General features: G+C 40.7%; 1 protein-coding gene across 2 annotated transcripts in view; it reads left to right on the top strand.

Moving 5' to 3' along the window:
• The window catches only part of NR4A3 (nuclear receptor subfamily 4 group A member 3), a 40,011-nt gene extending 24,103 nt beyond the window's left edge, over positions 1 to 15,908 (top strand). For both annotated transcript variants that reach the window (XM_023727469.1, XM_023727468.1), the window contains one exon: positions 12,942 to 15,908. In XM_023727469.1, coding sequence (XP_023583237.1) covers positions 12,942 to 13,189 — 248 coding nt within the window. In that variant the 3' untranslated portion in view covers positions 13,190 to 15,908. The remainder of the gene's footprint in view (positions 1 to 12,941) is intronic.
• The last annotated feature ends 10,790 nt before the right edge of the window (positions 15,909 to 26,698 follow it).

Below are 26,698 nucleotides of genomic sequence, written 5' to 3'. Positions count from 1 at the left end.
CTTCCTCCTGGTCTTTGGTCCTAGATGAGGAACTCGCTTCTTTTGATGGGTGCTTCCAAGGACTTCAAGAACATCCACCTCTTCCTAGGACAATTTAACACTCAAAACTAGAAAGTAAGAAGTCTGGTTAATTATAAAAAAAAAAAAATCTAGAGCCAGCTTTGGCTTTCTGTAAATAAAATCAGTACGTTGCCACATCTCTATGGAAATGGATGTTGTGTCCAGTTAATGAACAGATGTTCATACTGTAGGCACTGTGCTGCGTGCCAGTGGGTTTTCAGAAATGATGACACACACCTCTGAAGGAGACAGAGCATGCAGACTAATACACGTGATACAGGGTGTCGAGTGCCGCGCTGGAGATGTGGGAGTATGTACAAAGTGCTGAGACGATGCAGGGGGTGGTGGTCTTCTCTAAGGAGATAACATGAGTTGGTTCTTGATAAATGCACAGGATGTCTCCAGGCTGAAATGAAAGGGGTGAGAATTCCAGACAGAAATAAAATTTGATAAAGCCTTTGAAAGTATGACAGTTTGTCATGCCTTTCAGGAAGGAGATGACTAGAAAATAGAGTGATGGGAGATGAGACTGGTAGGCATTTACCCTGAGAGCAATGGGGTCCGCGGAAGGTTTTGACCAGAGCAGCATCAAGGCCAGGCTTGTATTTGAGAAAGATCTACCCTGATAGGTGGTTTTGAGCACACACTGGAGCAGGAAAGAGACCAGCCCAGGTGGGAGAGCTGTGGTTTAAGAGGAGGATCCCTGAGGCCTACATCTTTCTCTGTTTTACTCTTTAAGTGGAAGTTAATAGACAACCATGAGGCCAGGATATGTAAGGGCCAGGGGGGTCCCAGCCTGGAGAGATTACAGTTCAATGCAAGACACAAGTGGGAATTAGGAGAGGGGAGTGCCAGTCCTGTCTCTGCCTCCAGTTTGCTCTGTGTCCTCGAACAAGCTCCCCCACCCCACCCCTGGGCCTCAGGGCCCCCATCTCAGCATGCGTGTATGGTAGATTGGTTGGCTTGTTTTGGAGTGAGGGGCTGCTCAGCCCGCTGCCCATTTCTGTGGAGACTTACTGGGGAAGGAAGCAGTTTGGCATGGTAGAAATAGCATGGGCTTTGGAACATGGCACCCCCGGGTTTCAATCCAGGGTCCTAAATTTAATAATTATGTGCTGTTGAGTAAAGTGTTTCATTTCTCTGAACTTCAGTTTCCCCATCTGTAAAATGGGGATAATACTATCTATTCCATAGATTGGCAGTGAGGACTACAGGAAGTTAGGTTTGTGAAGTAGCCAAACTGTATTCAGAGCAGGCCCTCAATCCACCTAAATTCCCCCCTTAGACGGACAGTGTCAAGACTCTCTCAAGTCATACATGTCTGCCCCTTCCCCTTGCAAACCCTCGGATGGCCCGAAATCAAACTCAGAGGCATGAGAAGGCAGGGTGGTGGCCTTAGAAGGCAGTGTTCTGTGACTATCTCCTTGGATGCTTGAGAGAGAGGCTTGAAGGAGGACGATGATATTAAAATAGTTACGCTGCCACTTCCTGAGCACTGACAAAGTGCTTTCCAGTGTCATCTTCAGGCCTCCCCCATGGGGCAGCTCCAGCTCCTGCCCTCATTCCTGCCAGCCTGTGCAAGCAGGTTGTTGCAGGTGCTGTGGTTTTAACCCATAGAACAAATAGGCCCCTCTGTGAGTCGGCGTTGACTCGACAGCAATGGGCTTGGTTTGCTTTGTTTTTTTGTTCTTTTTTTTCATTGTTTTTGTTGTTGTTTTTGGTTTTCTCTCATTTCTGGAGCTCACAGCACTCTCTTTGTGATTTGCTAGTTGGGAGGGGCCTTGCCATGTTTGAAAGCATCGGGAAATGGCAGAAAAGGCGATGCCTGGGAAACGCCAGTGTGCACTGTTGTGGATATTAATTTTCATTTGAATATGGGCTCCCATGAAATCTTGACTTCTGAATAAGCTCCACTGATCACAGTGTGTGATTGTGGAATATCAGCTGGGCTATTGGCATCAGAAAATCCATCCCCAAATTGCCTGCTCTTCGACCACAGCGCTCATGAAAGGGAAATAGGGTCTTAGAAGTTTAACCAGTCTTGTTTCCAAGAAAATTATTAAGAATCTGGACAGAACTGGTGGCTTTCACAAACATGGCTTTTTTTTTCTGAATCTTTTTCCTTCTTCCTCCTCCTGTCTCTGTGCCCCTCTTGAAAAACTAGGTGTGAGGTGAGGCAGGAAATGATTTCTTTCAGATCACGCTCCTTCTATACAGTGAATAGGGAGTTCCCCACAGTCGTGGTTTTCAAATGTTTTTAGGTTCCCAGTTTAGCTACCCTAACCATTCCCTTTGCCAGTGCCACAACACTGACATGAGAGTAATAGAAATGCTTTGCTTCTGCTGGGTACCAATGAGGTGATGTCTGGTTGTAGTTCGTTATGTTTAATAAGTAAGAAGCACCCCCCCACCCCGCCTCAAACAACAATTCAGTATGGAATAATAATTTTATAAGTATCCATTTTTTAAATAAATATTGGGGACCTACCGTGTACCGGGCACTGTGTTAGTCTCTAGGGATGCAAAGGTTAGCCATGCATGAATTCTGCCATCAGGAAATGTATAGTTTACCAGAAAGTCATATATAAATGACTCTGATGTAACATGTATGGTGTATGATGTACGGTGGTTAAAGCTCAGGTCCTTAAAAGGGACAAGTCTAGTGAAGGGGAAGTCCAGAGTATTGCTCATTTTTTGGAGTAAAGCATGAGGTAGTGTTAGTCATGGTTTCGTTTTGACACTGGAAGAATATTCCCCTGTGGCGTTCTTTTCCCTACTCAGATCTTTGGTCAGGTGAGAAAATGACTCCTTTCTCCTCTGCCTGTTGTCTTTTTCCTGGTCTTATTAGAACATGGGCTCTAAGACTGAGGGAGAGGAAGGAGCTCAGAACTAGGGGGCAGAAAGCAGTGCATCTTTGTGTAACAATGGCATGGCGGGACTTAGGTAAGTGGCTGATCCTACCATGCCCTCCACCACCTGTCTTTCCAGAGTTCCCCTGCTTATTCTAAATTGTTACCTAGTTATCCTGCTTTTGTGTCAAATATATCCATCAGCTACATTACAAGGAAAACTAAGTGTAAAACTTGGCAGGACAATATAGTTTAAAAAAATAAAGTTACGGAATTTGGAACTTGGAGATATGAGTTCATGTCCTCTCCCTGTCACTTCCTAGCTGTGTAATCTTGGGCAAGTTCCTTACCCTCTCTGAACCTCGGTTTTCTCATTTCTCATGGGGATAATGATACCTACTTAGAGGTTTATTGTAAAGGTTGAATGTGCAAGTGTGTACTTTGTAGAGAATAAAATGTCAGACAAGCATTCATTCTTACTATCCTTAAGTGTTATTTGTCTTACACACTTCCAGGAAGAGCTAGCTGTTCTCCTCTCTAAAAATTGTCACACATCCCTCCTGTTGCATATACTCGTTGTATTAAGTTATTTCTTTGTGTCTTTCACTTTCAGCTAGACTGTGGGTTTCTTAAGGGCAATGGAAGTTGTATTCATCTTGATAATTACTTTAGCATTTAATAGTGTCTGCCACGTGGCAAATACGGATTGAATGAATGAGTTAATTGTGAATATCAAAAAGTCTCCTGAATTAGAAAAATCTGAAGTAATTATTTTTAAACTACCACTTTGTTATTAGAAAATAGTCTGAATTCCTGAGAACTGCCTCATTTAAATTCAGATTAATTCGGTAAATATTTATTGAGCATCTGCTATGTGCCAGGCACATAATCCTTTACCCTCAGGGAGTTTGTGGCCTCGCTGGAGAGAAAGACAGACACCTACTCTAATAAATCACTCAAAGACAGGCAGACGGAGAAGCACTATTACAGCTTCAGCACAGGCTGCTGACCAGCTTGGGGTTTCTTGACCAGCATCGGCTCTGTGTCTCCGGAACAGCCCATCAGGAAAGGATATCTGACATGAGAAGGAGTGAGATGACTTCCCGGAGAAAGAAGTGGAGCTCAGATCAGGAAGTCCTGCTTGCTTGTGTTTGAGTTGTACACACAGCTGTCTCCAGGAACCCTCTTCTCCTTTCCCTCCAGCTAGAACTGTATTGTTGACCCTGAATTGGCCTGTGCCCTAAAACCTGCTCAAGAGCAGGAGTTGCTTTTCCTTGATGAGGCTACTGTTGGCTGCTATCATCCCTTTCCTCAGTCTCTGCTCCCTTCCATGAGGAGGAAAATTTGACATTTCTTGAGTAGACCCAAAAGGCAGACCTAGGAACTACAGGAAGGCAAATTATAGCTGAATGTAAGAAAAACCTTCTGATAGGCAGAACTATTCAGAATTGTAACAGGCTGGCTTGGGGGATGAGTTGCTGCCTTGGGTATAATGATACCTACTTGGAGGTTTACAAACAGATGAACACTTGATAGACTGGGTTCAAGCATCTTATGGGGACTAGGATTGTCTAGAGCAGAGCTTCTCAAGTTTTAATGTGCATATGAATCACTGGGGATCTTGTTAAATTGCATATTGATTCAGTAGGTCTGGGGTGGGGCCTGAGATTCTGCATTTCTAACAAGCTCCCAGGTGAAGCCGATTCTGCTGGTCCAGGGACCACACTTGAGTATCAAGGGTCAAGGGAAGCTATCGATAATTGGGATTCTATGAAATTAATAATATCTACTATTTTTAAATACTCAGCACCAGGCATTGTGCCAAGTGCTTTGCATGTGTTATTTTGTTTATTTTCGTTTGATAAATAAATTTGGAAGTACCTGGGATGGATTACAGCAGAGACAGGAAACAGGGAGACCAGTTAAAAGCTGTTAAAACAATCTAGGTAACAGATATTGAAGACCTGGTCTAGAGGCGGTGGGTATTGAGCGGAGGAGAGAGATGCAAGGAGCACTGCAGAAATAATAACCAAAGTTCTTGCAGTTGATTAAATATGATAGGCCAAGGGAAGGAATAGAGATGATCATGAGAATTCTAGCCTGTGTGACAGGGAGGGTTGGGTTGTCATTAACAGGGGAATCCAAGAGGAGTGGCTGATTGAAAGGGAGGGTAATGAGTTGAGTTTTGGACATAATTGATACTTGCTAATATTTATTAAGTGCTTACTGTATGGAGCCCTGATGGTACAGCGGTTAAGCGTTCGGCTGCTAACCAAAGAGTTGGCAGTTTGAATCCACCAGCTGTTCCTTGGAAACCCTATGGGGCAGTTCTACTCTGTCCTGTAGGGTCGCTATGAGTTGGAATTGACTCAACAACAATGGTTTTGTTTTGTTTTTTGCTTACTATATGCTAGAGACTATTTTAAACCCTTTACATGTATTAATTCATTTAATTCTCACAACTCATGAGACAGGTACCATTATTAGCCCTGGAAACAGACCCAGAGTCACCCAGCTAACGTGTGGTGGAACTAGGATTTATATCTAGGCAATCTGTTCCAAAGTTTCTGATGTGGTAGGTTTAAATTGTCTTCATGACATCCAGACTACCTTGGAGAATAAGTTATACTACAGAGACTAAATGAATGATCGGTTTGGAAGTACCCGGGATGGATTACAGAGACATGGCCTGCATGCTGATGGAAGATTAGGTCAGGAGATCAAGAGAAACTTTTGGTTTATAGTTGTACATTTTGTAGACATCAGTATCGAAGTAATGTTTGATTCCACGGAGAGGAGGAGATGGCTAAAGAAGAAGGGAGAAGAAAAGACTTGGAAGGTAGTCGTTGGGGATGCGTATATTATGGACCTACAAGACCGGAAACGAGAAAAAGTAGTCTTCAGGGCGGTAGAGGTAACAGGATCTCATTGTAGTACAGCCAGTGTGATGGGTAATATTCATGAGAATTTTTAAGAAGGAAGTGGTTTCTCTGTGATATCAAATGCTACTAGAAGGTGAATAAGATGAGTCCTGGGAAGACCCGCACTAGATGACACAATTAGGCAGAAGTAGATGATTGTGACCTTTGACAGAGCAGCTCTTCAGTGTAAAAACCAGGTTGTACTTTGTCCAAAGATGTCAGATTTGAAAGTGTGGAGACAGGAAGGATAGAAAATTCTTTCTAGAACCATGGCTTTGAAGGGAAGAAGGAAAAGAAGAAATATTAAGGGAAATGAGGGTCAAAGAGCGGTTCTTTAATGTAATTTTTAGGCTGAGGGAGATGTGAGTAGTGAATGGACAGGAGGAAGCAGCTAGAAGAGAATGACAACTGAAAGGAGCAACAAAGAGAGTTTCAAATAAGGGCAAGAAGGATAGACAGCCTGTGTGGGAAGAGCTTTCTCTGGAAGCAAGAGGAGATAAGACAGAGAGGATGAGAACAGAGAGATTTTGAAATGGAAAAGAGGGAGACTGAGTCAATGCATGCATGCCTGGTCTAGTTCACTGCCCTTGTTTTATTGATGAGAAAACTGAGGCCCAGGGAGGAGAATTGGCTTGTCTAAATTGATGGTGGAGCTGGAAGTGTAAGTCAGGTGTCTTGATTCTCCAGTCCAGGTCTCCTAGGATCACATCAAAATAGGTTCACAAGGAATTCAGACACTCAGCAGGATTTTGAAATATTTAATTCTCATGCAAAGTGCGTGAAAACATAGGTGTTTCCGAATTATGGCAACCCCATATGTGTCAGAGTAGAACTGTGCTCCATAGGGTTTTCAGTGGCTGATTTTTCAGAAGTAGATTGCCAGGCCTTTCTTCCGAAGTGCTTCTGGGTGGACTCAAACCTCCAACCTTTCAGTTAACAGATGAACATGTTAACCACTTGTACCACCCAAGGACTCCTTTGAAAAAGCAGGATTAAAATGTCATATTTCACTGACTTTTTAAAGATTTTGTGGTTGATTTTTAGATTTTGTAAAGTTCTTTGCTGTTGTTAGCTTCGTAATGGCTCCCAACCTGTATATTTATTCATTTACTCACTTAACAAATATTCATTGGGCGCCTCCTATGTTCTTGGTTTGATGCTAGAGATACAATGGAGAGCATATACAGTCCATGCCCCCCTGGAGCTGACATTCCATCAACTAAGCAGGCAGTAGTCACAAAGATACATGATTGCAAACCATATTATGTCCTGCAAAGGGAAGGCATGGGAGAACATGGTCTAGACTAGGGGATAGAAAGGGAAGCTTCCTTGAAGAAATATTTGATCTAAGATCTAAAAGATGAGTAGATCTTAACTAGTGAAGAGGGAAAACATGAGCATAGACCTAAATAGCTCTGTTTCACTCAGTCTCTCCTTCCTTCCCTCTCCCTCTCTCTCCTCTTTCTTCCTCTCTTTCTCTGTAGCTCTCTTCTTCTCTGCCTCTCTCTCTCAGCAGAGATGTCTATGGCATGGATAGCTCAAATACGCAGGAATCCAACAGTGTCTTCAGATATTGACAGCACACACAGGTTAGGTGTGTGCTCTGTTGTCTATCTGTTTGGTTCCCTGCTCTAACCCCAGTGGCTGTAACAGTGCTTGGCACAGAATAAGTACTCAATAAATATTTGCTGTAAGAGTTCACTGATTAATTAATTAATTAGTTGATAATTAAGTACATATAAAGTAGGAGGGAGTTACAGGGAGGCTGAGTTCATCTCAGGATGAGAAGTAACTTTCTAACAATTAGAGGCATTCAAGGATGGAAAGCAGCCTGGTATAATGGAAATATATCTGGACTGGAGTGAAAGAAATTAGCCACTTGCTAATTTTAACCTTGGGCAAGACACTGAACTCTCTGAGCCTTAGCCTTCCTGTCTATTAATTAAAGGCAATCTTTGCCCTGCTTAATTCACAGGGTTGTTCTGAGAGTGAGATAAAATCATCTAAGAGTGTAACATAAAATGCTATTAGGTGCAGTTTTATTATCAGTGTGAAATAATCAACTCCCAGACCAGCGGGTGGTGGACACTTGCTTTGTGTATCTTGTAGTGGAGATTCTTGTCTTAGGCAGGAGTTTGAACTAAATGACTCAAGTCCCTTCCTATTTATATGTACTATGAATATGACACATTAATCCATCACTTAACCATTTCTATAAGTTGTATTTTAAATCCATTACTTAACCATTTCTATAAGTTGTATTTTAAAGTTTTGAATACATAATGCCCAAGTTAAAATACTGAAGTATTGGACGAAAATTATGTAGACCAAAACACAACAAATACCGAGAAGCTTGTCTTGTTTAATGGTTTAAGAACAAAGATCTTAAACTAACAGCTTCTCTGTAGAATTCTCTAGGAAGGAGGGAAATCTAAATGTCTCATTTCCCCCAGAATTTATTAACTCTTTCTGAATAGCAGCTCTGCAGCCATTTTCAGCAAGCTGCGAAAAGAAAGGGGCGTCCCTTAAACTAAAATGTCAGTGATTGGGGTTTTAACGAATTTCAAATTACTAGGAAGGTCCTAGACCCTTAGTGACTCCCCTAGTGAGCTGAAAATCTTGCAGGCTGCCGGCAGTGGTTTGCATGGAGACTGAATTTTATCTCAGCCCTTTAAAAAATAAAGAAGCCACAAATCCAGTAGCTGTTCAAGACAACAAAGAAGGGTTGAGGTGCCTTTGGCTTCTAACAGGAGTGTTTCTGAATTCCTCGAGGAATTCCAGGCCTAGGGTTGATCCAGCTGGCAGGAGGTATCGATCTCCACTTGAATTCACTGAATAAATAATGGTTGCCATAGTTATTGAGCAGTCACAACTGGTTGGAGAGCAGGGAGAACTCTGAGGCACCTTCTGTGAGTTTGGCCATGAGAAATTCTGGTTACAAGGTTCTGTAATCAACTCCCTCCCGAAATCCAACCAACGCATTGCTCAGTTTCTTTACCCTGATAATGAATACGGAGTCTTGAATAGTATGTCAGCCATGAGGCACTGAAAGGAAGAGAAAGCTTAAATCAATGGATTGGTAATTTTTTCTGGGAAAAGCAGCTCTCCCTAGGTTATGAACCTAATTTGATATATTTCAGTATTAATAGAATTTAGCATTAACAAGATGATTGTTAGATCATGTTATAACTACATTGTACCTTTTATCATAAAAACTAGAGGGCTGCACAAAGGACCAAATCTCAGCGTGCTCTATTTTAACACTGTTGTACAAACAGCACACACTGGAATTTTTAAAAGAAAGGAACAAAAGCCATCCTGTAAGCCCTGAATATTTTCATTTGTTTCCTTTCATCCTTATCTATATGCAGAAGTAATTTTTGCATAGATGTAATCACAGCTTAGCTACAGTTTAATATTCTACTCTTCATTTAATATTATAAATATTTTTCCATGTTACTTCATAGCCTCCATATTTGTCCTTTCTAATGTCTACAGGATCTTTCATTATATAGATGTATCATTATTTACTTAGCATTACCCCTATTCTTCAACCCTTAATTTGTTTTCAGGTTTTTTTGTTTTGGGTTTTATTATTTTCTAATAGATAATGCTGCACCAAATATCTTCATGCATACAGTTTTATCCTTCTGTTGAATTTTTCCTTTCGTAAATTCCCAAGAGTGGGATTAGTTGGTCAGAGGCTATGAACATTTTATAGCTCTTGAAATGTACTGCCAAATTTGCAGTCTGCTTTTCTGTTTTTGGAAAGGAAAAAAAAACTTTAGGCAGAACACCACTGCAGGCAGGATTTCTCTTGAAGTTCACTTTTGGGTGCTTCGTCTAAGACTGAAACCTGGGGACAGTGTATTTAGTAAAAATAAGCCACTGAGGATGGGTTGTGCTTGGGATAATTGGCTAATAGCTTCCTGGAGAAAGCAAAACCATGCACTACACAGCTTAGGAATTAGGGGATGTTATTGCCTTTTGTTTGACTGCAGTTGCCAGCCACTAGCCATGTGTCAGACATTGTCTTGGGGGCTGACTATACCATGTGTATAGCACTCTACAGTTGACAAGACACTTTTACATGACATCATCTTAGTTGAGCCTCACAACAACTTACGGATGTAGGTTTTATTATAATGCTCACTCTTTCTTTTAATTTATTGTGTAACATCTAAGATACACAGAGAAGGATGAAGACAGAGACAACAAATACTTGTGTATCTACTACCCGATAACCTCCATTTTCCTATGAGGACATTGAGCCTTAGAAATTTTAGGTCACATGGTGTCTTGGTTACCTAGTGCCGCTAGAATAGAAATACCACAAGTGGATGGCTTTTAACAAAGAAATTTATTCTCTCACAGTCTAGTAGTTCACAAGTCCAAATTCAGGATGTCAGCTCCAGGGGAAGGCTTTCTCTCTCTGCTGGCTCTGGAGGAAGGTCCTTGTGACGCATCTGTCTTCCCTTGGTCTGGGAGCATCTCAGCACAGGAACGTCAGGTCCAAAAAATGTACTGTGCTCCCCATGCTGCTTTCTTGGTGGTACAAGGTCCCTAACTCTCTGCTTGCTTCCCTTTTCCTTTTGTCTCTTTTAAGATAAAGGTGGTGCAGGCCACACCCCAGGGAAGCTCCCTTTACATTGGATCAGCAATGTGACCTTAGTAAGGGTGTTACAATCCCACGCTAATCCTCTTTAACATAAAATTACAATCACGAAATGGAGGACAATTACACAATACTGGGTATCATGGCCCAGCCAAATTGATACACACATTTTTGGGGGGATATAATTCAATCTGTGACACGTGGCTAGTAAGTGACAGAACCAGAACTGGAACTCAGGTCTGCCTGACTCCAGGTTTGTGCCCTTTTTTCTGTATTATGTTGCATTGAGATGAGACACCTGCAAGTTACGATCCACTGAAAAGTTGCCGGCTGTTTTCATGGTTGCACCTTAATTACAACACATCGGAACTGGAAGGGACCTTAAAAACAAAAACAAACCCATTGCCATCAAGTCAGTTCCAACTTTTGGGGACTCCATGTGTGTCAGAGTAGAAATGTGCTCCATTGGATTTTCAATGGCTGTAATCTGTAAGGAAACAGTCACCAGGCCTTTCTTCTGTGATGCCTCCGGATGAGTTTGAACTGCCAACCTTCATGTTCGTAGCCAATCACAAAATGCTTGTTACTGTTGTTGTTAGGGGCCATCAAGTCAATTCCAACTCATAATGACCCTATGTACAAACACTGCCCTGTCCTACACCATCCTCACAGTCGCTGCTATATTTGAGCCCATTTTTGCAGCCACTGAGTGAATCCATCTCATGGAGGATCTTCCTCTTTTTCACTGACCCTCTACTTTACCAAGCATGATGTCCTTCTCTAGGGACTGGTCCCTCCTGATAACATGTGCAGTGTATATGAGACCTTCCAAGACAGACTTATTCATTCTTCTGGCCATCCGTGGTATATTCAATATTCTTCGCCAACACCATAATTCAAAAGCGTCAATTCTTCTTCCATCTTCCTTATTCATTGTCCAGCTTTCACATGCATATGAGGTGATTTGAAAACACCATGGCCTGGATCAGGTGCACCTTAATCATTAAAATGACATCTTTGCTTTTTAAAACTTTAAAGAGATTTTTTGCAGCAGATTTGCCCAGTGCAGTGCATCATTTGATTTCTTGACTGCTGGTGTCTTGACTGCTTGACCTCTAAGCAAACTGCTTAAAGGTCATTAAATCCAACCTCTTTCCGTTACAGATGAGCCCCAGAGAAGGAGGAATTCACCTAAATCATACACAAGTAGCTGAGCTGGGGGAAGAATGCAGACTTCCTGGTCCCTAGGCCTCTTTTTATTTGGGGCCAGAGAAGAGAAATATGTCTAGATCGTTGCTTCATTTTTCTGATTGGCTTTTGCTTTAAGGAAATAACTTTTTTTTTCCTAACAAAAATATCGCCAACTAAAAGTATAGGAAAAATTAGTAATTGATACTTGATTCCCCATTGGAAAGATGGCTTACATCATTTAAGAATTATTATTTTACATGTAATTATACTTGGAGATGAAAACTTTAAGTTAACAGGGACCAAACTCTTTACTTAGAAAAGAGGCTCTGATACCTAAATGCTGAGGGAGGGCAAAGTGATTTGCACTAGATGTCCAGCCTTTCTCATGACAAGGAAGTGTAACATCACTCTGGGCCAAGAGGACACACTCTGCCTCAGAAGTCCTGGGTTCAAGTCTCAGCTCTCAGCAGCTATGTGACTCTGGGGGGAAAAATCACTTAACCTTATATATAAAATAAGAGAGAATATTTAACATGGGGGTCGTCTTATGTATGGTTTTGTGAAATATTAGTTTCAGGTATTCAAGTCTTGATACATTGTAAAGTGTCTGTGCCACATCCTTCTTGCCCCCTCCTACCTTCCCTTTGAATTTTCCATCTCCACTGTAGGAGGACACATGTATTTTCTGTGGAGTGCCAGGTATAGGTCAATAGATATTTAGGGGGGATGAGGGAGGGACAAAGAAAAAGAAAGCTGAATTCCTGTCAATGCTGGTTAACATGAAAACACAAGCATGCACTTTGTGTTGGGTCATGGGGACAGTCCTTGCATTAGCAAACAGACCTTACAGCCCCTACCAAGTGAGTCTGTCCAGATGGGAACGTTAATTCACTGGCCTGGATGTGTTTCTGTGACACTCTGAAAAAGAGTTGCCTACTGACTGGGCTTTCATGAATCCTGGCTAGGAGGATGTGTGCAAAATAATCACCATGCTGTCATTCATTCTGTGTGACTATGTGCCAGGAACCGTGTGGTTATTGTCTTCATTCTGCAGCTGTATCACTTAATCACTGTGCCACCGGGGCTCCATAAGGAAACTGGGCTCAGAAGTTAAGAGACTTACTCAAGGGCACACAGCTAGTGACAGGACGGGGATTCTGGCCATGGTGTTGCTTGTTACCAAAGGCCCTGCTCTAGGAGGGAGAGGACCTTGGTTGTAAATTGCCATCTCAAGTGGCAGAACTGGACACAGGCCTGTTAAGATGGAACTGCCTCCTAAACTTGCCTTTTTCCATCCCTCTGTAGAACGACATGGGTTAAAAGAACCAAAGAGAGTGGAGGAGCTATGCAACAAGATCACAAGCAGCTTAAAAGACCACCAGAGTAAAGGACAGGCTCTGGAGCCCACCGAACCCAAGGTCCTGCGTGCCCTGGTAGAACTGCGGAAGATCTGCACCCTGGGCCTCCAGCGCATCTTCTACCTGAAGCTGGAAGACTTGGTGTCTCCGCCTTCCATCATTGACAAGCTCTTCCTGGACACCCTGCCTTTCTGAGCGGGAGCCCCCTGAGCCGGGAGCTGCCTCATCTGCTAGCAGCTGCTTGCCAAGCAGCAAAGGGATGAGTCTGGACACCTACCATTTTTCTGTCCTTCCTTAAGAGAAAATGCGGCTCCTGTAAAAAACAAAGACTTTTTTTTTTTCTTCTGGCACTTTTCCTTACAACCTAAAGCCAGAAAACTTGCAGAGTATTGTGTTGGGGTTGTGTTTTATATATAGGCTTTGGGAGGAGGGTGGGGGTATAGTTCATGAGGGTTTTCTAAGAAATTGCTAACAAAGCACTTTTGGATGATGCTATCCCAGCAGGGGGAAAAAAAGGATAATACAACTGTTTTAAAACTCTTTCTAGTTAATACAGTTAGAGTTGCTTTGTATTTAAAAACAAAGACAGCCAAGGGTTGTTCGCCAGGGTAGGATGTGTCTTGCGACTGATCCCCTTAGAATATGCTTCCTCTATCAAGGGTACATATGTGGTACAGACAAGGCAGAGATTCCCTTTTCTTACTTTCTTTCTTCTTTTATTTTATTTTAACAAATGGTGAAAAATGCAGGATTACCTATAAGTGAGACATAGCAAAATGATAATGGCTGTTTGCTTCCATATACAAGTGCAATTTTTAAAGTGCTGTCTTACTAAGTCTGGTTTATTAACTCTCCTTTGTTTTATATGGAAATAAAAAGGAGGCAGTCATGTTGGCAAATGACACATGCTAATTTTTCTAGCAGAGGCTTTTTCCACCTGCCCGGTAGAACTCATTTGAGATATGGTCCATCCAAGACTTTTTGGCCGATCTTGATGGAACCAGATCCCTGCCCTGACTGACCAGCTGTCCTGAAGGGGGCTCAGATCATAAAATGGATTGTACGCAACTGTTTTGGTTGCATTCTGTCAACCTTGCCAGAGTTCCCTAAACTTGCTTTAGTTGTAGCAACTGACTTGCACATCCGTTCAGAAGCCATGGGAACGTTAGATGAGTCGGTCAAGTATTTGATCCCTTGATGAGAACATGCAAATAACTAGCAACTGGATCATACAGGGTAAACATCAGGGATAGTAAGGTTTATATATATATATATACATATACATATATATAAAATTTAATTTTTGCTATCAGTTACAGAGACCATTTTGGAGAGCAAGCAAGTCTTATTTAAAAAAATAGTATGAATGTGAGTACTAGAAAGGATTAGTGGGCTGCGTTTCAACATTCCGTGTTCGTACTCCCTTTTGTATGTTTATACTGTTAATGCCATATTATTATGAGATAATTTGTTGCATAGTGCCCTTATTTGTATAAATATTTGTATGCACGTTATATTGTAATAGCTTTGCCTGTATTTATTGCAAGACCACCAGCTCCTGGAAGCTGAGTTACAGAGTACTTAAATGGGGGTGTTCACAGTGACTTGGATACACCAAATATATATATATACATATATATATATAAATATAGCAGGTTACATATATATATTTATAATGTGTCTTTTTATTAACCATTTGTACAATAAATGTCACTTCCCATGCAGTTCTTTTATGGTTCATTTGCAGTGACTTTTAAGGCAGTACTGTTTAGCACTTTGATATTAAAAATTTTGCTTATGTTTTGCTAAATTCAAATAATGTTTGAAGATTTTTAGGTCTGAAAAATCTCTATATTGTATACTCTGTATCAAGTCAAAATATCTTTGGTCATTTTGCTAAGAAACAAACTTTGAATGTCAAACTGATGTCACAGTAGTTTTTGTTAGCTTTAAATCATTTTCGCTTTAGTCTTTTTAAAGGAAAAAATAACAAAACTATGCTGTTTATATTATCATTAAATTATACAATCAAACAAATGCCAAATGAATGAATTGCCTAATTGCTGCAAAGGATAACCCAGATAGCAAATCATATATGTTTTGTTTTTCAAGAGTCATTCTGATATTTGATCATGTATTATGTTTGTGTGAGCTTTTATGAAAGAGTGTTATTTTTATATTAAGATGATAGGATTTGGAATGTTCAGATCTTGAAATGTTAGTCTTGGAAGGGGCCTGACTTGTCTACTAGTCCAACCTTCAAATTCATAGAGGAGGAAACTGGGGCCCAGCAAAAGGCAAGGACTTACCCAAGGTCAAGGCTAGGAACTAATTCCCTTTTCACTGGTCTTTCTACTCAATTTACTGCATTATAGGAAAACAGGCTTTTAAACATAACTGCTAATATTTACATTATACCTGAAGATAACCACGAGTAAAGCAGTACTTCTGCATTAATTTTTTGAGCTTATATGCAAACATCATAAACATTATTAAATATCAGGAAAGCTAACGTTTCCTAAAAGGTAGCTTCAGACCAAATTCAAATTGAATTTGAATAAATTAGAAACGTGCATACAAAACCTTCTTGTACACCATTAGTATTTGGAAAGTTAATCCTTGTTTTTGTCATGTCTGTGAAGGAAAAACAAAACAAAAAAAACCCAGAGCCCTAGAGAAATGCTGTTACTTTTTACTTTTACACGCATCAGATTTAAGGAAGAGACTTTTTAGCCATGGTATCTACTGGCTGGAAGGAGTGAAGCCTTTTTTTAGTTATAGGTTCAGACACTAGTGCTGAAAATAAACATCATAGCAGCGTGCTTCAGTCTTCCATAGTTAGTATGGGAGCCTACCAAGTCGTTTATCAGTTCAACTCTTTTTTTTTTTTTTTTTTTTCTGTCTTAATGTTGACACACAAGTCTATACAGAACAGACGACCATACTAGCTCAGTAGAGGACAACAAGATTTAAAGCAAGTGATTCTTCTTGCGGGAGAGCTCTCTCAGTGTGAGTATGCCTTCTGTGGGAGGAAATCAGGAATCCACCAGCTGCTAATGGAGAGTGCCTTGCTTTTATTTCAGACAGCAGAGGTTTCCAAAGTTTCTCTGTTCCTCTAACAGCATTGCTCTTTAGTGTGTGTTAACCTGTGGTTTGAAAGAAATGCTCTTGTACATTAACCATGTAAATTTAAATGATTAAATTACATTTTATCAATGGCTACTGATGTGTTGACTAAGCATGCTTCAATGAACAGTTTTCTCTTCATCCTTTATGAGATCGTATTTGCTGTGAACTCTTAAAACACATCCCAAAATGGATTTTTTTTAAAAGGCTTAGTAATGCTGAAAAATTAATGGGCATTGTGAATTGGAAATATAGTAAACCTCACCGATTGGGAAGAAGAACATTCTAAATTCAATAACCATTTATTGAATACTTCCTGTGGATAAAACACTGCTGGGTGCTTTGAGGAGATACAAACATACGCACAGTGCATAAAACCTTGTTTTTCTTTAAATTATATACAGCTGAAATGAAGCTAACAATATACTGCCTAAAAGTATTCTTTGGGGTTAGGAAGAATTTATATGAAGATGATAGGATATCAATTGTTTCGTGAACCAGAATTTGTAAGAATTAGGGTTAGAGTTCTCAAAGACTGGCCAATACTCTCTGCTATCGTGTTTGAGCCATTACTACTACATTGCCTAGAAATCCCTTCCTTGTGGGTAATACAAATACAACTTTTATTCGACTCTACCCAAAATAGCATATATTCTGAGTTAGTGCAAATAAGTTTCTTTTTGTGTTGATAGCTCAAAAGGAGATATGTGGGAGGTCTCCTAATTATTTAAAAAAAAAACCATTGCTGTTGAGTCGATTCCAACTCATAGTGACCCTATAGGGTAGAGTAGAACTACTTCGTCAGTTCATCTTTAAGTATTTTCTGTGACTTCCAAGTACAGGCTGTGTGGTCTAGGAGCCAATCCCTTCTTCCTGCTTCTCAGCGGCACCTTCATTACCTTGACTATAAAATATGATTTGTAAGAAAAAGATGAGAGATACATAGTGGAGCACCATCTTGCACATGAATTCAAATATAAGTACTTGGCTCCCGCCCCCCCCCCCCCCCAAAATGAGGAGAAGGTCGAGCCTCTTTTCTGGGAATGATAGGGATAAAGGTCTGCTTTAAATGGGGAAGAGGGGCAGGAGGGGCAGGACTGTAATAGGGACATTTGCCTGTTAGCTGAATTTCTACCCGTTAAATGCACAAAGATAAACACAAGAAGCTAATTGTTAACTTTTGAGTTTAGGTATGATTTAAGTGCTTTTCAAGGATAGCCTTGGTTTTTGCCTTAGGCACTGATTTCAGAGCCCCTCGCCTCCTTCTCTTCTCTCAGGAGGCACCCGAGATTGCTCCACAATGAGGCTGTTAATAAACCTTTGTCCTCTGGCTAGGCTAAAAACTGAAAGGACTAAAATCTAAGAAGCTTAACTGGTCTGTCATCTTGTCCAAATACTTCTCCATTTGTTGTTGTTAGGTGAAGTCAGGTCAATTCCAACTCATAGTGACCCCATGTGACAGAGCAGAACTGCCCCATACCGTTTTCTTCTTGGCTGTAATCTTAACAGAAGCAGATCGCCAGCTTTTTCTCCCGTGGAACTGCTGGGTAGGTTTGAACCGCCAGCCCTTCGGTTAGCAGCAAAGTGCTTAACCGTTTGGGCCACCAGGGTTCCTTGAAAAGGCCCATACTTCACCCAAATGGTTGAAAGTCCTATCAAGTTTCAAAAAGGGTTTTTGCACTTTGCATTACTTGACAGTCCTCACTAGAAATAAAATTCTTTGAGAAATGCTTCTGAAAATTCTTCCTCAGCGTTGTCTCTGAGTTGCACTGTGACATTGGCATGGGCAATAGTTTTTGTTTGTGTGTTTTGCTTGGCTTGGGTTTGCAAGTGCACAGGCATTCCCATTTTATCTTTCTTTGTCTCTGACTGACCCCTTTCATGTCTCCATCAGCCAGCCTATGGAGCATCGGTCCCTGCTCTGATTACCTGCAATAATGCTGGCCACCTTTAGGCTGGACCCATACTGGTATTTGATTTGAAGGAAAGAAAAGAGACTTAACATTCATCAAGCCAGGCACTCTGGTAAACACTTTCCTTTGTTATCCTCATTTAATGCTTACTATCTAGGGAACTCTCTGGGGCAGTTCTACTCTGTCCTATAGGTTCGCTGAGTTGGAATCGACGTGATGGCCCACAACAACAAAAACAACAACTTCGAAGATGATGTTTTATCCCCAGTCTGGAAGTGGGGAAAGAGGCTGAAAGAGGTTAAACACCTTGCCCAAGATCCCACAGCTAGTAAGTGGGGTTTGAATACACATCAGTCTGTCTCCACTACCCCTGGCTGCCGTCCTGAAGCTCTGGCTTTAGACCTGCTCCTGTCCAGAACACAGGGGTCATTCAACATCGATTCCTTGCTTATCAGCAAGTGGTAAGGAACTCTACTCAAGCACCATAACTATCTGCTATCTTCCGACTCAACTTCATTTGTCCTTCTTGCCAACTTATCACTTGTCTTAGTAATTCTTCAGACTCCTCTGCTTCACAGGCCCCACCGTCTGGTCTCTACAGTACTCTTTGTTCCTCACCAGCCTTAGACCAACAGAGTTTTGTAATGATAAGGCACTGCTCCACTTTTAGGACCCCTTTCTGGTGCTTCCCACTCTAATCACAATTTACCTCTGCCCTCAGAGTGGATTTCGTCATTCAGCCCCTCACATCTCTTTGCTACCTACAACCAACCTCTCAATTTCCAGGTGATTGAAAACATCCACTCAGGTTCTAGAGTCAACAGCTTCAAAGTTGTCCTCTCTTGGACCCTACAACCACCTCTCTGTCTCCTTCTGGCTACTTTCACCAAACCCACAAAGACCACGCCCGTCACCCACAGTATCTGGCTTCTTTGCCCCTGTGGAGAGGTGCTGGGCTAACAGAGAACCAGGCAGCCCTTGTCCTTCTCAGAGGTGTTCTCTTCCCAGCACACTCTAGGCTTCATTTTGCCCACTGAACCTATGTGTCCCCTAACACATTTGCCACCTTCTATTCCTAAAACCCTAATTTCTTGCCCCGGCATCTCATCTTCCCTCGTTTTTTTCTTGCCAGTTTTTAATCAATTGCTCAGAATTATAAAAAGGTGCTTTTAAGTGTAAAAAAGAAAAACACACACATATACTATCCTAACATAGCTGTTTTCAAGTTTCCTTGTCCATATATGTATTTTTAGGGTTTTTTTCCTATTTAAAACTTTTAAAAAGAATGCATCTTTATATTTGTATTGTTGCTTTTGACACTGCCAAGATTCTGTGGGAATTTAAAATAATATAAAATTGGAATAAAATAAAACTTTTAAAAAGCAAAATATTTCATACACAGAAAAAATGAAATATTAATAAGCATAAAATCACAATAAAATATTATTTTTAAAAAAGCATAAAATAATTGTAAAATATTTTAAACATACAAAAGAATGATGTAACGAACATCTGTGAACTTACCACCCAACTCAGAAACTGTCAGCCTCCCTAGGCCTCCCCAGTTGAATTCCCTCTTCCCCACCATCCTGAATTTCGGTTTATCATTTCCTTGCGTATGTATGTAATCTTAAACAGTTTATTGTTTAGAGTTACTTTTTTTTTTTTTTAATTTTCTACTAGTGATATCATAAGATATATATTTTTCTGCAACTTGTTACTTTCCTTTGCTCAAAATTATGTTTGACACTGATCTATGATATTGTATAGCTCTGGCGGCACAGTGGTTAAGAGCTCAGCTGCTAACGAAAAGGTTGGCAGTTCAAATCCACCAGCCACTCCTTGGAAACCCTATGGGGCAGTTCTACTCTGTCCTGTACGGTCACTGTGAGTCGGGATTGACTCAACAGCAACAGGTTTGGTTTTGGTTTAATTCATTCATTTTCACTGTCCTATAGTACCTTTTCCTAGTACACTATAATTTATTCATTTTCCTATCAATGAATATTTAAGTTTTTCCCAGGTGCTTGCTATTACAAGCCATGATAATTGTGAATATTTCTTTACCCATCTCCTGATACACATAGGCAAGAATTTCTCTAGACTAGTGGTTTTCCAACTGTCATACCAGGACTTGCAGCATTAGCGTCACCTGGTAACTTGTTAGAAATCCAAATCAGCAGGCCCCATCCCAAACCTACCGAATCAGAAACTCTGGGGGTAGAGTCCAGCAATCTCTGCTTTAACACGTTCTCCAGATGATTCTCATGCATGCTAAAGTTTGAAAACCACTGGTCTAGGCCTACCAAGAAGTGGCACTGCTGAGTATGGAGTACACAAATTTTCTTCTTTGCTAGATAATACCAATTTTCTTCCAAAGTGATTGTACCAATTTACATTCCTACCAGCAACATATGAGTTCCTACTGCTCTTCTCCTTCCCAGAGATAGATTTGTCATGTCTGTTTGTTTGTTTTTCATAATCCTGTGGTTATAAAATGGTATCTTATTCTGCTTTACACTTTTTTTTAAAAAGAAAGGACAAATTCAACATGCTCGAAACAACTGATCCCCTTACTGTTCAGAAGCTTTCCTTTGCTTTCCAGCTCCCCCACTTCAGAGATGGTGTAATTTCTACAGTCTTGCAGGCTAGAAATTGAGGCACTATGTCTTACATGCCATTCTCCCTTTCCAGATGGCACTTGACAGTGGCCTTCTAGAAATTACATTACTATATTCTGACCCCAGAGAGAGGCTCCATAGGTGGAAACATCAACTTGGAGAAGAGAAGTGTAGTTTCATGACAGGCAATATTTTAGGATAGCTTGTATATAGGGCTGGTCTTGGAATAAGTCTGATTTGTATTGTAACCCAGATGTTAGCTGGAGTTTTTGCTCCTTAAGATCTAGAAGAGACTGTTTTGAACTCCATATTCCACAAAAAATAAAAAAGCAGTTGCTGTTGAGTTGGTTCTGACTCATGGTGACCCCATGTGTGTCAGAGTAGCCCTTCTTCCGAGGTGTCTCTGGGTGGACTCTAGCCGATGAACTGCGAACCTTTTGGTTACAAGCCCACTGCATTAACTGTCCTCACCACAAATAGGAAGGTTCAAAGACCTCCTCCACCTATTGTCTGTCAGTTTGTCCTACTGTGGTGGCTAGCGTGTTGCTGTGATGCTGGAAGCCATGCCACTGGTATTTCAAATACCAGCCGAGTCACCCATGGTAGACAAGTTTTAGTGGAGCTTCCAGACTAAGACAGATTAGGAAGAAGGACCTGGTGATCTACTTCTAAAAAAATGGCCAGTGAAAACCTTATGCGTAGCAACAGAACATTGTCTAATATAGTGCTGGAAGATGAACCCCTCAAGGTTGGAAGGCACTCAAAATATGACTAGGGAAGTGCTGCCTCCTCAAAGTAGAGTTGAACTTAATGATGTGGATGGAGTCAAGCTTTCAGGGCCTTCATTTGCTGATGTTGCACAACTCAAAATGAGAAGAAGCAGCTGCAAACATCCATTAATAATGAGAACGTGGAATGTACGAAATATGAATCTAGGAAAACTGGAAGTTGTCAAAAATTAAATAGAACACTTGAAGATAGACATCCTAGACATTAGTGAGCTGAAATGGACTGGTGTTGAACATTTTGAATTGGACAAACATGGTCTACTATGCCAGGAATGACAAACTGAAGAGAAACAGTGTTGCATTCATTGTCAAAAAGAACATTTCAAGAGCTATCCTAAAGTACAACACTGTCAGTGATAGGATAATATCCATATGCCTACAAGGAAGACCAATTAATATGACTATTACTCAAATTTACCCACCAACCACTAATGTCAAAGATGAAGAAACTGAAGATTTTTAATCAACTTTTGCAGTCTGAAATTGATCAAACGTATAATCAAGATGTATTGATAACTACTGGTGATTGGAATGCAAAAGTTGGAAACAAAGAAGAAGGATTGGTAGTCGGAGAATATGGCCTTGGTGATAGAAATGACGCCAGAGATCACATAATAGAATTTGGTAAGACCAACAATTTATTCATTGGAAATACCTTTTTTCGATATCATAAACTGCAACTATACCCATGGACCTCACCAGACAGAATACATAGGAATCAGATTGATTACATCTGTGGAAAGAGACAATGGAGAAGCTCAGCATCATCAGTCAGAATAAGGCCAGGGGCTGACTGGAACAGACCATCAATTGCTCATATGCAAGTTCAAGTTGAAGCTGAAGAAAATTAAAACAAGTCCACAAGAGCCAAAATACGACCTTGAGAATATCTCACCTGAATTTAGAGACCATCTCAAGAATAGATTTGACGCACTAAACACTAATGACTTAAGACACTAATGACCGAAGATGAGTTGCAGGATGACATCAAGGACATTATACATGAAGAAAGCAAAACATCATTAAAAAGACAGGAAAGAAAAAAAGACTAAAATGGACTTGAAACTTGCTCTTGAACAGAGTAACTAAAGCAATGGAGGAAATGATGAAGTAAAAAAGCTAAACAGAAGATTTCAAAGGGTAGCTCAAGAAGACAAAGTAAAGTATTATAATGACGTGTGCAAAGACCTGGAGTTAGAAAACCAAAAAGGAAGGACACGTGTGGCATTTCTCAAGCTGAAAGAACTGAAGAAAAAATTCAAGCCTCAAGTTGCAATATTGAAAGATTCTATGGGGAAAATATTGAATGAGGCTGGAAGCATCAAAAGAAAATGGAAGGAATACACAGAGTCACTGTATCAAGAAGAATTGGTTAACGTTCAACCATTTCAGGAGCTAGCATATGATCAAGAACCAACGGCACTGAAGGAAGAAGTCCAAGCTGCACCAAAAGCATTGGCAAAAGACAAGACTTCAGGAATTGATGGAATACCGATTGAGATGTTTCAACACACAAATTCAGCACTGGAGATGCTCACTCATCCATGCCAAGAAATTTGGAAAACAGCTAACTGGCCAACCAACTGAAAAAGATCCATATTTGTGCCCTTTCCAAAGAAAGGTGATCCAACAGAATATGGAAATTCTCAAACAATATTATTAATATCACATACAAGTAAAATTTTGCTGAAGATAATTCAAAAGCAATTGCAGCAGTGCAGTGACAGGGAACTGCTGCTGGAGTCAGAAGAGGATGTGGAATGAGGAATATTATTGCTGATGTCAAATGGTTCCTGGCTGAAAGCAGAGAATACCAGAAATTTACCTGTGTTTTATTGACTATGCAAAGGCACTCGACTATGTGGATCATAACAAATTATGGATAACATTGTGAAGAATGGGAATTCCAGCACAATCACTTAACAGTGCTCATGTGCAATCTGTACATAGGCCAACAGGCAGTTGTACAAACAGAACAAGGGGTACTGCATTGTTTAAAGTCAGGAAAGATGTGCGTCAGAGTTATAGCCTTTCACCATACTTATTCAATCTGTACACTGAGCAAATAATCCAAGAAGCTGGGCTATATGATGAAGAACAGGATGTCAGGATTGGAGGAAGACTCATTAACAAACTGCAATATGCAGATGACACAACCTTGCTTGTTAAAAGCAAAGAAGACTTGAAGCATTTACTGATGAAGATCAAGACTACAGCCTTCAGTATGGATTACACCTCAACATAAAGAAAACAAAAATCCTCACAACTGGACCAATAGGCAACATCATGATAAACAGAGAAAATATTGAAGTTGTCAAGGATTTCATTTTACTTGGATCCACAATCAACGCCCGTGGAAGCAGCCATCAAGAAATCAAACAACGTACTGCATTGAGCAAATCTGCTGCAAAAGACCTCTTTAAAGTGTTAAGAAGCAAAGATGTCACTTTGAAGATTAAGGTGTGCCTGACCTAAGCCATGGTATTTTCAATTGCCTCATACATATTTGAAAGTTGGACAATGAATAAGGAAGACCAAAGAAAAATTGATGTAGTTGAATTATGATGTTGGCGAAGAATGTTGACTATACCATGGACGGCCAAAAGAACCAACAAAGCTGTCTTGGAAAAAGTATAGCCAGAATGTTCCTTAGGAGGAAGGATGGTGAGACTTTGTTCGTCTCACGTTGTTTGAACATGTTATTAGGAGGGACCAGTCCCTAGGGAAGGACATCATGCTTTGTTTGTAGAGGATCATCTAAAAAGAGGAAGACCCTCAATGAGAGGGATTGACCGAGTGGCTGCAACAATGGGCTCAAGCATAACAACGATTGTGAGAATGGCGCAGGACCAGGCAGTGTTTTGCTCTGTTGTACTTAGGGGTGCTATGAGTTGGAACCAACTGGACAGCACCTAACAGCAACAACAACAAAGACCTACTCAAGATATCTGCAAATCCTGCTTGTTTTTAGATTGGCTCCAGCTTCAGGCTCCCTCCTTTGTCTGATTAGCTCTGTTAATGGTCAGCCTTGCTCTGCTGTTGTTGTAGTTTGTGTTTCTGGTGTTGCTCTAAAAATGGAATGCAGATCTTTACCCTAATTTCCACCCAAAACTCAAGGAGAAGGCTTTCCCAAATGTTGGGGAGATGGAGAGATTTATTTGGCCACAATACAAACAATCTTAAATTATATGAAAGATAGTCTTTTTCCTAAAAATTCCTTTGCGGTTTTTTGTACCTCAACTCTACTTTCAGCCAAGTTGCTTTGCTCTCCTCTCCTCCCAATCTGTTTCCCCTGTCCCTCTCCCTTTCTAGATCAGAAGACCAATTCCTTTTATCTTCAAGTCTCCCCACATCTCAAATCTAGGTCTCTCTTTACATAGCTGAAGTACTCACTTTTCCTAGAGTTTAAGTACAATAAGACAAGAAAAGGAAAAAAAAAGTTATACAGATTGGAAAGAAAATACAATATAGTGACCAAGTCCCTGTCCTGCATCTACTATTTAGACATGGTGAGGGTACAGACTGCTAGTTCTCCCCATTATTTGTTCTCCCCTAGAAATAATATTTTAAGTTTATTTTTAATTTGCATTGTGTCAAATTTACCTTTTTTTGTTTTTGTTGTACAGTTCTGTGTGTTTTGACAAATGTATAGAGTTGTGAAACCAACACCATAATCAAGATCAGAAACTGTACCATCATTTCCAAAAACCCGAATGCTATTCCTCTGTAGTCAAATCTTCTCTCCACTCCTAACCCCTGGCAACCACCAATCTGTTCTCTGTTCCTACAATTTTGCCTTCTCCACATGTCACATAAATGGTATCATTTCTTCTGAGTCTGGCTTTTTTTACTTGGCATAATATATTTGAGATTCACCCACGTTATTGCATATACCAACAGTTTTTATTTTCAAGTAGTTTTCCATTGTATGGATGTATCGTAGTTTGTTTATTGATTCACCTACTGAAGAACATTTAGCTGATCCCAATTTTTGCGAATTATAAATACAGCTGTCAGATGTAAGTGAAAGTATCATGTGGCAGTTTCTAGAAACCTATCTTAACTGACAGCTGGTACCTTTTGCCCCTTCTTCTTCATCTCTCTCTCCATCCTTCCCTTTGGAATGAGGATGCCACCTTAGAATATGCAGATAAGTGTACCTCCTAGGGATAGTAAAAAGTAAGTTGGAGGAATCTGGGTCCCTGAGGGCACTGTGGAGCAGAGCTACCATGTCAACCCTGGATTGCTTGTATCTAGTCTTTTCAAGAGAGAAAGACTCCTATCTTGTTTAAGCCACTGTCATTTTGAGTTTTTCAGTTACTCGAAGCTGAACTATATCCCAGCTGAGACAGACAGGATACAAGGAACACGGTTCATCTGTAACGTATGTGGAAAAAGAGTCAGGGGTATTAAGAGTGTGACTCAGTGTGAATCACAGGTGTTTTAAGGCTACTACAAAAACCAGAGACATCTTAGTACAGTTATTTGTTCATTTATTCATTCACCTGTGAGCCAGGCCCTATGTTTCTGTTCCATCATAGCCTCATAACCCTGATGCTGCCTGCTCCCTTAAAGTGTTAGTTCTATCTTGTGGTTTCTCTCTTACCACCTAATTTCACCTTTAGCCCTAACCACCTCATTCAGTGTTTTCCAGTTCATATTCCTACGAGAGGGAATCTAATGAGTTTAGCTCAACTTTTCATGGCCAATCTGTGGATTAGATGTCCTTGGGTCATCTCTGGTCTAGTCAGCTGTGGTTGAGGAGGAATAAGCACTGACCCTTCAGAAAATGTTATAGTTTGAATAGTTTCACTCTTAAGGGGCTGCAAATATAGCGGCATCATGATTATTGTGCTTGTTGGTGTTAGCTGCCATCGAGTCTGTTCTGTTCCCATGTCCCCAGGTGACCCCAAGTGCTACAGAGTAAATCTGTTCCATAGGGTTTTCTTGGCTGTAATCTTAATGGAAGCAGATCACCAGGCATATTTTCCACGGTACCACTGGGTAGATTAGAACTGCCAACCTCTAGGTTAGCAGTCAGGCACAAATGTTTATGCCACCTAGGAACCTATCGGAAACCCTGGTGGCATAGTGGTTAAGAGCTACGGCTGCTAACCAAAAGGTCAGCAGTTCAAATCCACGAGGAGATCCTTGAAACAAAAGGTTAGCAGTTTGAATTCATGAGTTGCTCCTTGGAAACCATATGGGGCAGTTCTACTCTGTCCTATAGGGTTGCTATGAGTCAGAGTCGACTCC

The sequence above is a fragment of the Trichechus manatus genome, unplaced genomic scaffold (assembly GCF_000243295.1).
Source record: "Trichechus manatus latirostris isolate Lorelei unplaced genomic scaffold, TriManLat1.0 scaffold00016, whole genome shotgun sequence".
Lineage (NCBI taxonomy): Eukaryota > Metazoa > Chordata > Mammalia > Sirenia > Trichechidae > Trichechus > Trichechus manatus.
Note: the sequence above shows the minus strand (reverse complement) of the source record. Positions and strands in the feature narration are given on the sequence as shown.